General features: G+C 42.8%; 1 protein-coding gene and 1 long non-coding RNA gene across 8 annotated transcripts; one reads left to right on the top strand and one right to left on the bottom strand.

Annotated features, from left to right (window-relative positions):
* Positions 1-222: 222 nt before the first annotated feature.
* Positions 223-14,894, bottom strand: zmp:0000001167 (protein phosphatase 1 regulatory subunit 12A). 6 transcript variants are annotated; one of them, XM_040133682.1, is made up of 25 exons: positions 14,565-14,894; positions 11,385-11,515; positions 11,053-11,171; positions 9,607-9,763; positions 9,303-9,447; positions 9,131-9,205; positions 8,931-9,010; positions 7,490-7,695; positions 7,207-7,313; positions 6,911-7,105; positions 6,654-6,736; positions 6,464-6,553; positions 6,169-6,309; positions 5,966-6,067; positions 5,769-5,859; positions 5,511-5,648; positions 5,318-5,420; positions 5,105-5,208; positions 4,870-4,929; positions 4,754-4,776; positions 4,580-4,643; positions 4,311-4,415; positions 2,814-2,864; positions 2,550-2,600; positions 223-1,377 (listed from the first exon to the last, which is right to left on the bottom strand). In XM_040133682.1, the coding sequence occupies exons 1-25, from the start codon at positions 14,838-14,840 to the stop codon at positions 1,291-1,293; spliced, it is 2,784 nt and encodes a 927-aa protein (XP_039989616.1). In that variant the 5' UTR covers positions 14,841-14,894; the 3' UTR covers positions 223-1,290. The 6 variants fall into 6 exon arrangements, with proteins under 6 accessions (XP_039989616.1, XP_039989615.1, XP_039989617.1 ...); XM_040133681.1 differs by having other exon boundaries at positions 6,911-7,108; positions 14,565-14,892; XM_040133683.1 differs by having other exon boundaries at positions 6,911-7,108; positions 7,490-7,671; positions 14,565-14,892.
* Positions 7,742-11,516, top strand: LOC120793591. 2 transcript variants are annotated; one of them, XR_005708002.1, is made up of 3 exons: positions 7,742-7,910; positions 11,071-11,167; positions 11,403-11,516. It is a non-coding gene; the product is annotated as an uncharacterized LOC120793591 (long non-coding RNA). The 2 variants fall into 2 exon arrangements; XR_005708001.1 differs by having other exon boundaries at positions 11,389-11,496.
* Positions 14,895-15,624: the final 730 nt, after the last annotated feature.

Here is a 15,624-nt window from a genome sequence, read left to right as displayed (position 1 = left end):
AAAATTCTAACTACTCTGTACATAAAAAGCAGACAGTCACTAAAAACACACTTTTTTTTTTATTAGGGTGCAGACATCCATTTAATATATTAGAAAACCAACATGTGAAGAAAGGCTACATGGAATTTTACTTCAAAAGGGTATTATTCAAGACTAATAATTATACACATGTAATATACATAACCATGCTCCTTTGCAAGAGAGGAACTGACAATGAAAAACTATGAAAATAATATCTTTATCAATGGTAATAATTAAAACCATTCATAGCATAACACGCTTTGACAGAACAGCAATTTAATTATAATTGTGCAATGACCTTTGACCTTCAGCTATGGGTAACCTCTCCCTCCACTTACTGAGGGAGAAGGTGCTGCTCTGAAAAGTAAAGTTGTCTGTCTGGAGGACGGGCAAAGCCTTGCACATCTTTTCTTGCTTTGCAGAGAGTAAAGTGCTGTGGTCGACTGACCTGGTTCTGCGGCCATTTTTAAGAGCATGGAGTGTGTCTGTGGTCACAAATATAAAAATGTATGCGGGGAAGTGCATAGGTGGAGAGGTAGGTGGGTTCAAACACTTGCACGTGAAAAAGAAAAGAGAAAAAAAAAAAGAAAGAAAAAAAAGACCCATCAGAGCTTCATGGACTTCCCCGCATCATCAGGACGTTGCTGAATGTAAAGACAGCCTGAAATGTGTTTCAGAGCTGAGTTTTAAAAGACTACACCAACACCTTTACTGCTTGACAACACATTAGATTTGGACAGTGAGTGGGGTAAATTTGTGAGTGTGTGACGTGAGTGTGTTCACAAAAAAATAAATACTAAGTGGGAGCTTTAAGGCCCAAGCTGCCTTGTGCGCTCAGAGGAATGTGCATTGAGGAAGTATGTGATGCACGCATAGGAATGTGTGTGCATGTTTGGGTTCCCACTGATGCACAGTCGTAGTAAATGTTGTGATTTGTGTGTTGCACCAGCCATGGGCATTTTGGCTATTGTCAAGTCTCATGTTGCTACTGTTGGAGCCTCTGACCAAAGCCATCGGGCCTTCGTGCCGTTGGTCTTCCTGTGACAAACGGGCATTAAGGCACACAAAAGCCTCTCCAGCTGTTAACAGAGAAGCATCACAATCCAAGTCAAGCTGTGGTGCTCATGTACGTAGGACATTCTGCTGCTTCTCTCCCCCCTCTCGCTCTTTGGCACTGGGAGGAATGTGTGGAAGGAGGGAGGGATGGATGGAGGGAGGGAAAGGGGGGGCTTCCCTGCTCTTCGTGTGTCTCTCTCCGTCTCTCCACATCTATTTGGAGAGTTTGCTGATGACACGGATCAGTGCTCCATTTTCATCTTTAAGACGCTGGTTGTCTGCTCTCAGGTCAACCAGAACCTGGTGGTAAAAATTAAGCTCACATTACAACAAATAAAAATATAAAACCAGATTTAATTTTCATATATGGTTTTATTGCTTGTTTTGGATGCTAAGATTGTCTATTATAGGCCTTTTTCAGAGCAGGGTACCTAATTCATGTTGTATTAAATACAGTTAAGTCAGTGGGCCCATTTTTTTTTAACCATATGGATTGATCTTTTGCTGTCACTCCCTCATAACTTTGGCAAAAGCTGTTTTATACATATATCTGGTTGAAATGTGGACAAGCAAAGCACACAGATGATCATTTTATTTGTTACCCATGTAGCTCCTTCTAGAGAGCCTCAAGAAACTGGACATTAGAAGCTGAACTAATCATCAGATCTGTGCGATACAGTCAAGTGTCAAAAGCCTGAAAGGAGGAACTAGAAAATAAAATCTGGTGGCAGAGAACTACCCATAACAGCACAGAAATAATTATCAATCACATTTGAAATGAGGGTATTTTATTACATATAATTTTTTTAATAAACCAAATGATTTTTTGCATCTTAGAATCAGAGCATAACGAAGTTTACAAGCATAGTTTGACATTTTTGGAAATACGCATCTTTGCTTTGTTGCTGAGAGTTACATGAGAAGATTAATACCACTCTTATTTTTGTGCAGTAAATATGAAGCTACAGCTAGCAGCTGGTTGCCTTCGTTATAGAGCCAGGCTAGCTGCTTCCCCCAGTTTCCAGTCTTCATGCTAAGCTACCCTACTGCTGGCTCCAGCTAAATACACTATTTACTGTGCAGACATTATCAATCTTCTCATCTGAAAACTCTGCATGAGAGGGAAACAGCACATTTACCAAAATGTTGAAAAATGACGTACTTTCTCTGAGGAATAGTTCTTCAATTTATTCATTCTGTATTAATGGAAAGGTCAGGCAATTTACAAAATGAGTCACTGTTATTTCATATCCAAGATTATGCAACAGTTGGGCAGGTAAAACAACTTAATTTGATAAACAATGAATTAACCAATGAGATGTAACATTAGAGAGAATATACTGTGTAAAACAGCTCTCTACAGTGTGCCTTCACCACGCTGCTAAACTGCACAAGCTAAAGCCAAGCTAATCAAGCAGGGGCATGCATAGTGTCTGTGGCCACGATAAGATTCGTTCTGAATATCTCCTCACCTTTAGCTCCTCCTCCAGCTCTGCCATTCGCCGCTCCAACATCCTCCGGTCCTGATGCCAGGGAAAACGTGAGGGAGGGTGGGGGGCAGAGAGGAAGTGATGTAGAAAAGGAGGAGGACCACAAAAGTTAAGTGAAAACAGGTGAGAAAATGGTTTGGGTGGGGAGGAGAGAGGAGAGAGCGTCAACGGACGGCAGGGGTGGCAGTAGTGAGGCAGATGAAGCTACAAAAACTACATGTAAGCTCATCGACAGAGAAGCATTACCTTTCTCTCCAGCTCCAGCAGGGCTGAGCAGTCACTGAAGCGCTCCTGTCTCTGTGGGATGCAACAAACCAACAATATCATCATCAACACCACAACAGTAGCTTTACATGATCACTAGAAGGCCTGTGTGCAAAAATACATTATGAATATCAAAGTTACAACCTGTGATGTGGATGTCTGTTTTGGTAAATTATATTTCTAATCAAAGCGGGACTATGCATCTTTTGCTCATCTACCACTGTGTCCACAAGTACAGGATGATGGTAAGTGGTAAAGCATAACAGTAACAGTAGCACAAGTAGTTATAGAGTTAGCAAAATATCTCTTACAGTGCATTATCTGTTGGTTAACATTAGCTAACATTAACCACTGGTCATACCAGACCAAGTGGGACTGTAGAGGCAAAATCCCTGAGGATACGGAGCTGAGTCTGGTGTGTTTTATAATTTTGTTAATATAGCTTTTTTTTTTTTTTTCCCCCTTCTTGTAAATGAAAAGGGTAATTTCTTCTCGCCCAAAGTTACATAGTCTCACTTTAAACTCTATTGAGTCAGCAGCTCTAAAGACATCATCAGGTGATCTGGCAGAGAGGAATGAAAGGACAAGCAGGAAACAAAAGACATGGCTGTGCCCAGAATCAGTCACTATTCGCAATATACACATTATATAAGGAATTCTACTAAAAAAAAAAAAATACAAATTTGACACAATTCAGGTCATTCCTTCATTTGGCAACTGTCTAAAATTGGCCTTTTTCTCCTTGTCTGTACATGGCATCATGGTTGTTAGCTCTCAATTATGGATCATTGATTGTACACTATTTTTTCATGGTGCATTATGGGGTCATTTGGAGTATAAATAGGAAATAATCATTCATAAATATATTTTAAAAATGCTGAACACTATATAGTGAATAATGATTGAATTCTATAAATGATGTTCAGCGTTACTGCTTGTTTTACTTTGTCACAAAACCCCTGGAAAGTTTAAATGGCCTGCTCAAATGTGGCGTAACAGGAGCTGAAGTAGAGACAAGTCATTAAGTAAGTGAACTGGCTCAGTAATGTCCGTTACTTGCTAAGGTTTGTAAACATTCAATAAAATTAGCCACCATAAGCTACTGGTCATTCCACAACATGTAAGGCAAAACCCCTGATTGTAATAATGAGAGCACCATTGCATTGTACTGTAAATGAACTCAACTTTTCATTTGTAAGAGAATGGTTGAATTACCTCTTTTAAAAAGTTCCTTATTTTCCCTTTGCTATATTTTCATCTTCGAAAGCAGTATTTGTGCCAAACATAAAAGAGTTTGGGTAGATAGCCTGACAAGTGATGGCGTCCTGAACTGAACATAGAAACTGGGAATCCAAGAAAAACAGATGGCACTCAATGATAGTGGCCTATCGATTAGCAGGTTTACCACTCCATTTGTCTTGCATGGCGAAGATTACAATAACAGTTTACATTTAACTTAGTGTTTGTCTGTGTCGTCACCTGTGTGGCCTTTTCCAGGTCCAACCTAGTCTGACTGACAATCCTCTGAGTGTCCTGCAGCTGAGACTGGAGCAGGCTGTTTTCTCTTGAGACCTCCTCGAACAACTGAAACACACACACACACACACACACACACACACACACACACACACACACACACACACACACACACACACACACACACACACACACGAGGAGGAGCAGTAAATAACTGAGACATATAAGAGAAAACAATTTGTGTGACCTCAATATCAGCCATGTCTGCCAACCTTCTTGAAATCCTTGGTCTCAGATTCTCCTCCCTGGGTAAAGTCGTTACAGGATACATCCGACCTGAGTGGATGAGGAGAGCAGAGGTCAGAGATACTGCTATCTGCTAGGCTGTGCTGACAGAATGAAGAAAGAGGGAAAAAAAATCAAATAGGTCAAAGTCGGATTCATACCTGGAACTCAAGTATTGGTCTGTCTGTAAAGACGAGACAAACAAAATATGTCTTAGGTTACAGTCCACTGTGACCATGAATAAAACCCACACACACCCACACACACACACACCCACCCGTGGATCCAGCCCACTGCCTGAGAACTCTTCCTCTCCACTTGGTTCATTGTCATCACTCTGCAAGTGACACAGACAGACAGCGCAACATGATCTTATAAAACTCTAAAGTCAAAGTAACAACATCACTGGTTTTGTTTTTTACTGCTGCTGACTTGGTCTTTTCCCTTTTAAGCATGGTTTTCTATCTATCCTGCATCAATTTTCCAGATAAAAAGATGTCTGCGGTGTTTACCTCCCCGGTCCTCTGTGCCTTCCGTCTGGCCCGAGCTTGTCTCCTCTCCCTGCGCTCCCTGGCCCATCGCTCAGCCTCACTCTCCCCAGAGCTGGCCTCAACATCTGGAACAAAGCCAGATAGCAGTCGTTGAACACCAAATAAAATATTTAAACAAACACCACACTGTCAAGTTCTACATTTTGTTAGGGAAAGGGGAGTGGTGATATGTACCTTTCCTGTCAGAAGCCTGAGGCCGAGGAGTGCCAGCGGGCTGTGTGAGGCCCAGCAGGTCTGACTTCTGGAGGCTGGCAATACGAGACCTCCAGCTCACTTCCTGTAAACACAGTATCCCCCACTATATGATGTCACATAACATTATATAAGTGCAGTCAAAACAGGGCCGTAACTGAAATATGGCTCTCACCCCTTCCTCTCCCTTCTTTGGCTTTGCTTCTCTCTCTTTCTCCTTCTCTTCCTCCTCCTTCTTTTCTCTCCCTTTGTTGTCCGTCTTCATGGTTTTCATGGTCTTCTCTGCCTCCTGCAGATCTGTTAGTGTCACCCCCTTCACATGAAAAAAAGAAATAACGCCGTCTTATATACCTGACTGACAAACAGTACTAGAAGGCTCCAGAGCTGGAGGCTTCGTCCTCATCTTCCTCTCATGAGCAGGTGGCGTTTGTACCTGAGTGGAGCGGCGGGACTGCCGTGCGTGTCGGGAGCGAGCCTTCCTCTGTGCCTCTGCTTCTTCATCCCGCACAGGCGTCAAATAGGATCTACACAGGTCAAATCAAAATTTAAGCCACAAAGCAGCACCATCGGGCTCACCGTTTTAAAAACGTCCACCCTGCGACAACACACGTGGCAACAGCCGAGACTCACTTGCGCCTTTGCTTGGTCTCCTGTTCACCTGTGGTTGTGCTCTGAGAGTTGACGGTGGTGACAGCAGACTGATCCTTCTTTTCTGTCTGTTCCTGAGGAAGTCTTTGGAGAAAGATAAGAGCTGGCTATCAGATCTTTCAAATAAGTCAGGAAAATGTTCCAGAAAAAACAGACCTACAGTACAGTATACAAAAATTAAATACCTCTGTGCCAAGACACTATTAAGGCGGCTGAGTCCAGCAGAGCTTGTTCCTGTGCTAGCTGAGGTCACGGTGGGGTCATCCAGTCTCTTTCCATAAGATGAGCTAGAAACGAGACCAAACCCATTGGAAACACAAACGCATCTTTCAAAGCCACAACACGCGCACACACACACACAGTTAGTATTCACTGCTGGGGGAATATAATAAGCTGTGACACTGCAAAAAACAAACAAACAATCACACACGAACAGGAGAGCAAACAAATGCAAGACGAGCAGTGAGCAGCATGACTGACCTGTGAAGCAAATAGGGGGTGGAACTAGTGAGATCATTCCCTGTTTGACTATGAAGGCGCCGGGTGTAAGAGGAGCTACGACTTAGCCAACTGAGAGAGGGAGACAGGGTGACAAGGGCACATATGCAGTGACTCAGAAAAACAGATTCTGGTTTCACATGTGCAGAGGCATATGTGAGCACAGGCCCACCTGTTGGAGTTGTCAGGGCTGCTGTCTGGAATACTGAAGAGCCTCCGTGTTGGAATGGGCGGTACCCGAGCAAGCTTCGGCTCCTGACAACAAGGCGGGAAATCAGTTCATCAGTTGTTAATGTGATTCAGCAAATGGGAGCTGTAAAAGAAGCCTTTAATTGGCTTGTCATGCTAGATTTATAAAATAATAGCTGTGGTTTCATGGGTGTATAAATCAATCTAGATCTAGATCATGCAAGCGCCTGTGGTGTGAACCTTGGGGTCAGCCTCGGAGCTGAGGCGGGGGCTGGAGGCAGAGCGGGTCATGCCCAGGCCTGACTCTGGAGGTCTGCTGGGGTCCTGGCTGGAGTCAGACAGTCCAGCTGAGCCCAAAGCCACCGAGCTGCCTGCCTTCCTCAGGGATGTTCTCCAGGAACCCGGGGCCTCAGTGGCTGTGGGTTTGCTTGGTTCCTGCTACAGAGCCAGTAAAAGTCACCATCTCCGTTGGTCAGTATTGTTGTGCAACTAAAACAGATATTTTGTGTTCTTTATATAATATCTCTATATATGACCTTTTTCACTTGGCTTGCAGCAGTACTCGTTGACATGGAGGTAGGAAGCAGGCTGGTGTTGCGTTTGTTGTTCAAGTTGTTTATGATCTCTCGGTTTTTTGCTTTCTCTGCAACCGTGCAAAGGCCAGCAATTAAATAATCACTAGTAAAATCAGTAAGTCATAAAACTCTGATCTGATAAAACATGTTAGTTCTGAAATACACTTCTCTCTCAAATATTGATTAGCAGCAATGGACTACCTTCAATATAGAAGAAAAAAAAAAAAAGCAGCCTCTCTCTCACCTGACTCTGTGTCACTCTCAGATTCACTCTCCTCCTCCGAGCTGGAGCTGCTGGAGGCTTTCACCTGGCTATGAGACTGGCTCTGTCCCGTCTGGCCTTCCTCCTCCTCGTCCTCAGCCGGACTGCTCTGCAGGGCAGGAGGTGGATGCTTCTCTCGCTCGTGGAGGCAGATCTTCTCCTTACTGCTCATACGAGAGATAGAAGTCCTGCAGGGGCGGGGCCAAGGTGGGGTGGAACAACAGGTGGCATGCAGGGAGCTGATCAGTGAAGGCAATCATTCCATGTGCAGCCAATTAGAGCTAGCATGCGCCAATCAACACATCAGTGGGTGGAACAGTGGGTCACTCTCTGTGATGCCATGTGTAGAACTGCTGTCTCATCCCTAAATCACCACTTGGCTACATGTAACTTCAACCAACAGGTTTTGTCTAAATCACTTGTTTTACAGTTTTTTTTAATCTTTTCTTCTCATGTGATGATGCAAACTTTACGCAACCACACAATTGGCAAACGATTACTGTGTCCCAATTCCACACTACATACTAATTGTATACAGTATGTTATTTACCATATTTTACTTTTCATAGTATGTTTTTTCCAGTTTGTATAAAAGAAGTCAATGTTGCATTATGGGAGTATCGTGTACTTTAAGTTTGTCTAGACTGAATGTTTTTAATTTACCTTATTTTGACACTTCTCTCGTGTGAACACACTACATATTCAAACCCTGCTTAGAATTAGTTTGTATAAAGTTATGACACACATTAACTCTCAATGTGGTAACTGGGTGTATTAGACCTTTGGATTTTTAGTGGGTTTTGGCCTTTTTTTTTTTTTTTTAATTTTAATTGGATTTGTCAGGTATTTAATATACTGGATTAGCAAACAAAAACAGACATTATTGTCTTGTTATTTTAACCATAAACAGTTCCACGGTGGATTTTGCAGAAAACACAAAATATATCAAAGATATATAAATATAGCCTGATATAAAATTTTATTTTACTTTTATTACTTTGTTTTTTCATCTGTTGTTCTCTTTTGTGTTGAAAGAGGTGTTTTTGTAAAATGATTATTTTTCTCTTTTTTTTATGCATTGCATTGTAGGACAAAAACATGCATTGACACCATACTGAATTTTAGCATGTAGTTTGTTTGTTTTTTTAAAGTATACTATATGTTTTATGTTGTATGTACAGTTAATATTTAGTATGAAACTGGGACACAGAGTGTTAATGACCGCTAAATCTATCCAGGTCAATGTCAGTGGATAGAAGTAACGTGGTTACAGGAATGCTGGGACTGTTAACATCATACCTGCATGCAGACAACTGGTACTGGGATTACTGGGATTCAGCTGAGGAACAGCGTAGCATGTGCACACACACACACACACACTCACACACACACACACAAAAAACCCCAACACAATGGCACTGACCTGCGTGCACGAACTGGTACCATGGAGATTTGCGGGCTGGTCTCAATAACAGGAGTCTGTTTCTCTTTCTCGCTGCGTAACTAAGAGGAATATAAACACACATAAACACAGAGAACATTTGCCGCTGTAACACTTTCAATCACATAAGGTCTATCTAACTGAGTGAGATCGTTGTGGAGATTGTGTGAAGGCAGACTCACAGCGTTCTGTTTCTTCTGTAGCTCCTCCAGAGTGTCCACGAGGTTCTCATCTGCAACATCTAGAGGTGTTTGGCCCTACAAGGACATTCACAGTGTATGATTAGTCATGGCAAGAGCAAAGGATTCAATCACAGACCTAATGCCAAGGAAAGGTTGTTTGTCTCCCGCTCACCACGTTGTTGATGGCACCCATATCACACATGTTATCAGCAAGAAGGGTGCACACCTCTTCTTGCCCCCAGTGAGCCGCCGCATGCAGAGGTGTCCAGCTGTCAGTGTCCCTGCTGTCCACGTCCACCCCGCACTGTAACAGCACCCTGAACAAGGTGAGGAAGAGGCGAGGAAAGAAAGAGAGAAACATATAAGGAGGGAGAGAATGAGGAATAAGGCAATGAATAAAAGCTGTTTGACTTGGTGCAGCACCAAAATTAGACGAAAGCTAAAACAAGCTGTCACGTGTGTGGACTGATGCTCACTTCAGGACTTCAATGTAGCCTTTGGCAGCAGCGACATGAAGAGCGGTAGCCTTGGTGTTAGGGTGAGGTGTGAGAGTGCCACCCCCTGCCAGCACCGCCATGGCGTCCTGAAGCATGATCCTCTCTTCCTCCTTTCGGGCATTGTCCACGTCTATTCCTGTGACGCACATATAAATCACACAGTGGCAAATGAAAATGCAGACACACTTTAGAACTTCCAAAACTGAAAGTCACTGGCCAGTTAAATTTATAATGTATGCTCAACTGCAAAACTGTTCACACAGTGTGTATGGACAGGAAACAGCAAAAGTATTCAGCATATATATTTATTTTATATGTCATCTGTGGTTTCAGTTGCATTTGGATCTCAGCAAACTGTGCATTTGATGTTTGGTACACTTCAGTGCTATGAAGGTCACAGAACATTTGGTACAAATTGTGACTCTCTCTTCATTTCTTTACCTATTTTGGTCTCTTCAGGGTGAGACGTGTTTTAAAGGCGAGTGCTTGTTTAAAAACAGGACAAAAATGCAAAGAAAGTTCTGGGTCTATACATTTATGGAAATATTCATCTCCGGTTTTTTGCTCCATGTAGCCTGAGCTCTGCATGATTCCCTGATTAATTCTGCTCATAAAAAATAACTGATGCCAAAGGCTGTTGAGAACCACTCCTTTAAACCACATAGACTGATACAGTAAAGTACCTTAAAGCACCTGATCATCTACACTGTGCCCGCATCAGCGGCGTGTTTTAAGATGGCATTTGCAAGTTATGATCTGATACTTCATGTGAATTTTGTTTAATAATACAGCTAGTTAAATAATTAAAATGGAGAATAAAAAGAAATATAAAGCTTTTCCTTTCTCATATCTCCCATCAGTTCGAGAAAAAATTAAGACTTTGTCAATCAGCTCCCTAGTTGTTCCATAGAAACTAATGATTATTTTCATTTTTAAATTTTTTGAATTGTCTGATGGAACATTACTCATTTGTCTATAAATGTAAAACAATTCACTAGAGACAAAGGTGACATGATCAATTACTTTGTACTGTCCAAAGCCCAAAGATATTCCATTTACAATGATATAAAACAGGAAGTGCATTGCATTTGAGAAGCAGCTACCAGCAAATGTTTGGCAAATGCTGTTGTCTGAAAAATGACTAACAATTAAGCACAGTTTCAGTACTTCTAATTCTACTTAATTACTGCGGGTGATATCTAAAAATTATTTTAACCATGATAATGCAACCTTGACTGCTGTGAAATTCTCACCTCAACGTTTATTCGGATGATGACATAACATGTCATATTTTGTAGTTATCGTGTACTTGAGATTATTATAAAGATCACATGCACAGCCATGTCGCAACAGAACTGACAAGACGCAACATGGGACTTGAAGTTTAAGTGGAGGTGTTAACGTGGGTCCACAGCAACTCCTCACCTTGTTTTTTAATTTCAGCTTTGAGAAGTCTCTCCATGGCGTCTTCTGTGGCCACGTCAAGAGGAAGCTCTCCTTCACTGTTCACCGTTCCGACATGGGCACCATGCTCTATCAGGTATCTTCAAAAACAAAAACAGAGGACGTTATAATATATAAAGAGAGAGAGAGAGAGAGACAGAGAGATAGGTATATAGATAGATATAGATATATAAATAAATAAGCCTCTACAATGATTACCTCTAAACCGACTCAAAGTCAATGTAGGCCTAATACTTTTGGGTATTTAATCATAATGGCAGCGATGTGTCAGCATGGTAATGGTCAACACTCACTTAGCTATCTGGATGAAGCCACAGGACGCTGCAGCGTGCAGAGGAGTCCAGCCCTCGTTGTCCCCTCTGTTGACATCACTCCCGCTCTCCACCAGAAACTGCACCATCTCAGCATTTTCATCAATGCAGGCCTGCCAGAGGACACACAGCCACATGATGGATTGCTGTACAAGTGTTTACTGTTTGCTGTTTGTTATAAGAATCCCCACTACACACATTAAAAACAGGAACCACACTGCACACGTCAGTCAGACTCCAGTTTTACTACAGGAGAGGTCTTTGAGCCCTTGGGTTTGTTGTGAAAGGCAAAACTCAAGACACTTACTAAATCTATTAAATTCAACTGAAGCACTGGATCTAAAACAATGACTACTGTGTCTACTGCTTATAATGACTTTCTGTTAAGTGGGCTGCTAAAAACCCTCAAGTACTTCCCAAAACAGCCTTTTTTTGGGGTTAGTGAACAGCGAATCTATTTAGCTGCTTTTCCTGAGGCTGGTTTAGCAAAGATCCCAACGTGATCCAGCACAGGTCCCAAGATGAATCCCATGAGGACCATATGGTATTACAAAGTCATTACATTTCATCCTGAGGGACATGGATGTCTCTACCAATGTTATGACAGTTGACCCAATAGCTGTTGAGACATTCATTCAAAACCACAAATGTCAACCTCATGGTGGTGCTACAGGAAAAGTCAGCAGTTCACCAGTCATTAGGATTCATCCTTTGTAAAAAAAAAAAAAATCATGGCAATCCATCCAACAGTTGCTGAGATATTTACTTCTGCTCCAAAGTGGTGGACCAACTGACCGACAGACCGACATTGCTGGACCCTAAAGCCATATCACTAGCATGACTGAAAATAGCATGGCTAAATAAGACTTGCAGTGCACACCAGCAGGTAGCTCAAAAACAGACAGCAATCAGCCTAAATGAGAATTCACAACATAAATATTAGTGATTCTCACTGATATAGACAGCAAGAGTTTAATCTGTACAGGTGTAAGCAAAGAACAGGCCCATAGCTTATTATTTATTTTATTAGTAAAAAATTTTTAAAAAAGCCAACCTTTACGTATTCTTATTCTTATCCTGCTTTGCTTCACGCATTTCCTCATACACATGATACTACCTAAACAAGGAACATGTTTTCTACGTCAGATTTCATCACTATCAGCTGATGAGATGACACCTGCTCAGAACCAGACTACACTCACAAACACAACAGTCTTTCCAGTCATTCATTATTATCTCAGTTAATCTGCAGGATGTCACAGCTGCAAGTGCCTATACCCGCACAGAACCCTGTCCGTCTTAAGCCAGCTAAGAGGCTTTGCTTTTGGACTAGATCAACTAATCGCAAAGCTGCTACAAGTCTCCTCCCTCCTTCATAATATGAGATAATTAGTCAGGGAGTATGGTGGAAAAAACAAAAACACGGTCATTTTAAGACCCTGAGATGAGGCTCGTAGTATGCTCTGGAGCCAGAGCTTGGCAAGTCAAAAGCAGGTTTCACTCTTAGCAGTGGGGGAGCCCTCTGAAACAAGTGGGTGCTCCAAGTTGAATGAATGAACAGAGGGTACTTCTTGCACCCTGTGCATTAGGAGGGTGCACATACAGCCTCCCAGCAGACTCCTTCACTGGGTCATCAAGTGACTCATTGTGGAAATGGCCTTTGACAACAGCAGCTTGTGCTGTTTGAGGAATGTTTTCCATTTCTTCATCTGAAATCCCTAAAGTCCCCTCCATGGGGAATTGGCAAAGGGAAAGAGAAAGAGAGGGAAAGAGAGACAGAGAGAAGAAGAGGAGGAGGAGGAGGGGAGGAGAGGGGGGGCAAGGAGAGAGAAAGAGTAGTGGAGAAGACAGAAAGGCTTTGGATGCAGGGGATGGAAAGTTTGGAGAGTGTGGGCCTATATTTAATTCTGGTTGCCAGGCAACCGACGAGCAACAGGGGAGAAAGGAGAAGGACCACACTGGGTGACGGTGCAACATGTGGATCAACCAAAAGACGACCCATTTACCGAGCATCCCGGCAGGAGCATGCCCACTCACTCATCTGAACTGGTCATGGGAAAGCAACTTCATCAAATACGTGCAATTGGCTTAAATTAGGAGGAAAACACCAATCATCTCTGGGCATGACATCACCACGAAGCACACAGGCCTGCTGAACTGCCATTCAGCTCCAGTGGGCCGGAAAATTAAAAGCACAACATCTTTTATGTTGACAACTATGCTCAGATATCAAAGTTAAAGCCGTCCAATTGTGAGTTCACTGAATGTGAAGAGGCAGCAATGTGTTTATGACACGCAGTATCACAAAAGCAGAGGAAATACTGCATCAGCGAGGGCTTGTGTGACAGTGATGTTGTCCAGACGGCTCTGCTGTGTTATGACTGAAGTGAAGGGGAGGGAGGGAGCTGCGCTGAGGCTGGAACATGCTCTGGAGCAGGCAGTGCAGCCTATTTGGGACACAAACTGCAATTACAGAAACTGAGGGGTTTTTTTCAACCCTATCCACAGGACCACGCTGCCCTGTTGATAGTGGTAGTTTTTAAATCAACAGGCTCCCTTTCTGCTTTCAACCTTGAGCAAAAATACTAAAAACCTGTTGATCAGATGCTAGAAACCCCCCCTGAATTCAATGACCCAGTATTTTACTGAGACTCCACCAGGGACAGCCTGTCACAAGCCTGCAAGTCTGTGCCTATTAATGTCTAAAACTGATCCCGCAGGCGCTGAGACGACTGGTTTTTACTGTCTGCTGCTAACTGCCGCCCCCCTGTCCGCTTGAATGCTACAAAAAGATGCCTGTGACTTGCTAGATACAACAGTGCGGATGACCCAGCCTACCAGCAGGCTAACAGTCTAACTGTGCCCGTCCACACAGGCCATAAATGCTGCTGCTCGGTAGATGATAAAGTTCAATTTAAGCTACAGAAGGTGCTACGTTAAAAGCAATGGGAATGTTCCGATGAACGTCAACGGTGCACTTTAACCACTAACTCCCCGGTACGTTAACGCTTCCTCAGTGTGAGGGTCATTAACGGATAAACCGTTGCCGCTAGTTGAGCGACAGTTAGCATCAACTCGGCGGTTAACTCATAAATAAATAAACTCATGAAGTAAACAAATAAACACAGCTGTTAACAGTTGAACTGCCGTTAAACTTCCTACCTGATGAAGCGCTGTCAGCCCGTCTATGTTGGCGTGGTTGATGTCAGCTCCCTGCCGGAGCAGCGCTGCCACCTCTTCCCGGTCTCCGGCGGAGCAGGCGGCCATAAACACGGCTCCTTGGGCGAACCGGACTTTCGTCCGCCGCATGCCGGAACCGCTCGAAGTTTCCCGGGCCTCCGATCCCGTCCGATCCGTCTCCGAGCCCAGCCATCGCTGTAGCTGATCGTGCCGACGCTGTTTGGCAGCTTCGGACCGGGAATGGTCAGTGGCCGCCATCTTCCCTGGTCTGTCCCGGACAGATTCAGCTCATGGTACGAGGAGAAGCGGACTGGATGGTTTGGATTGAGCCTCCCCCGGGCTGCGCCCCCTGGTGGGGACACAGTGGAGACGGAGCCGTGAACTTCACGGCGAACTTCTGACTGAGTGGCAGTCCTACGCTGCCTTCAGGTACTCCTCGAAAATTTGGCTTGGCACTATGCCTCCCTCTTTTCAAAAATAGGTATTACAAATGTCAATCATAAACTAGACTAAAAACAAAAACTTACAAGACAATGCCGAATAACATTTCTAGTTGGATATAAAAAAAATAAAAACATTTAAAAAAAAAAAAAAACCCAAACAATAATAAACAAACAAATAAAGAAATACCCTACAGAAATTAGACAATCAAGCCTCATAACCAATTAATGATTTAACAAAAAAGGTTGTTTTTTTTTTTATACTTTATTGTACAATTAATTTGAATATATTTTATTTTAGGTGACATGAGCACATGAACCCATTCATATTTTAAAATTGTTTTAAAGTTACATTTTTTAACTTTTGTCCCCCCCCCTATTTTGTGCTTATATGATATGTTCGTGTGCTTTGCGTTTTTAACTTGTGTTTTGTTCACAATCAATTTTGGGAACAAATAAAGCGATTAACCGGCACCAGTAAATGTTTCATTTATGATTTAGTGCAAATTTTCCATGAAACCCAATTCATTAAAAACTTAGTGGCCATGGGTGAGAATCAGAATCAAGCAGTTTACTATGAGTGTCACAAAATTGGTGACAAA

This window comes from Xiphias gladius, chromosome 8 (genome assembly GCF_016859285.1).
Source record: "Xiphias gladius isolate SHS-SW01 ecotype Sanya breed wild chromosome 8, ASM1685928v1, whole genome shotgun sequence".
In the NCBI taxonomy this organism is placed as follows: Eukaryota; Metazoa; Chordata; class Actinopteri; order Istiophoriformes; family Xiphiidae; genus Xiphias; species Xiphias gladius.
The sequence above is the reverse complement of the archived record's forward strand: the minus strand, read 5'-3'. Positions and strand labels throughout refer to the sequence as shown.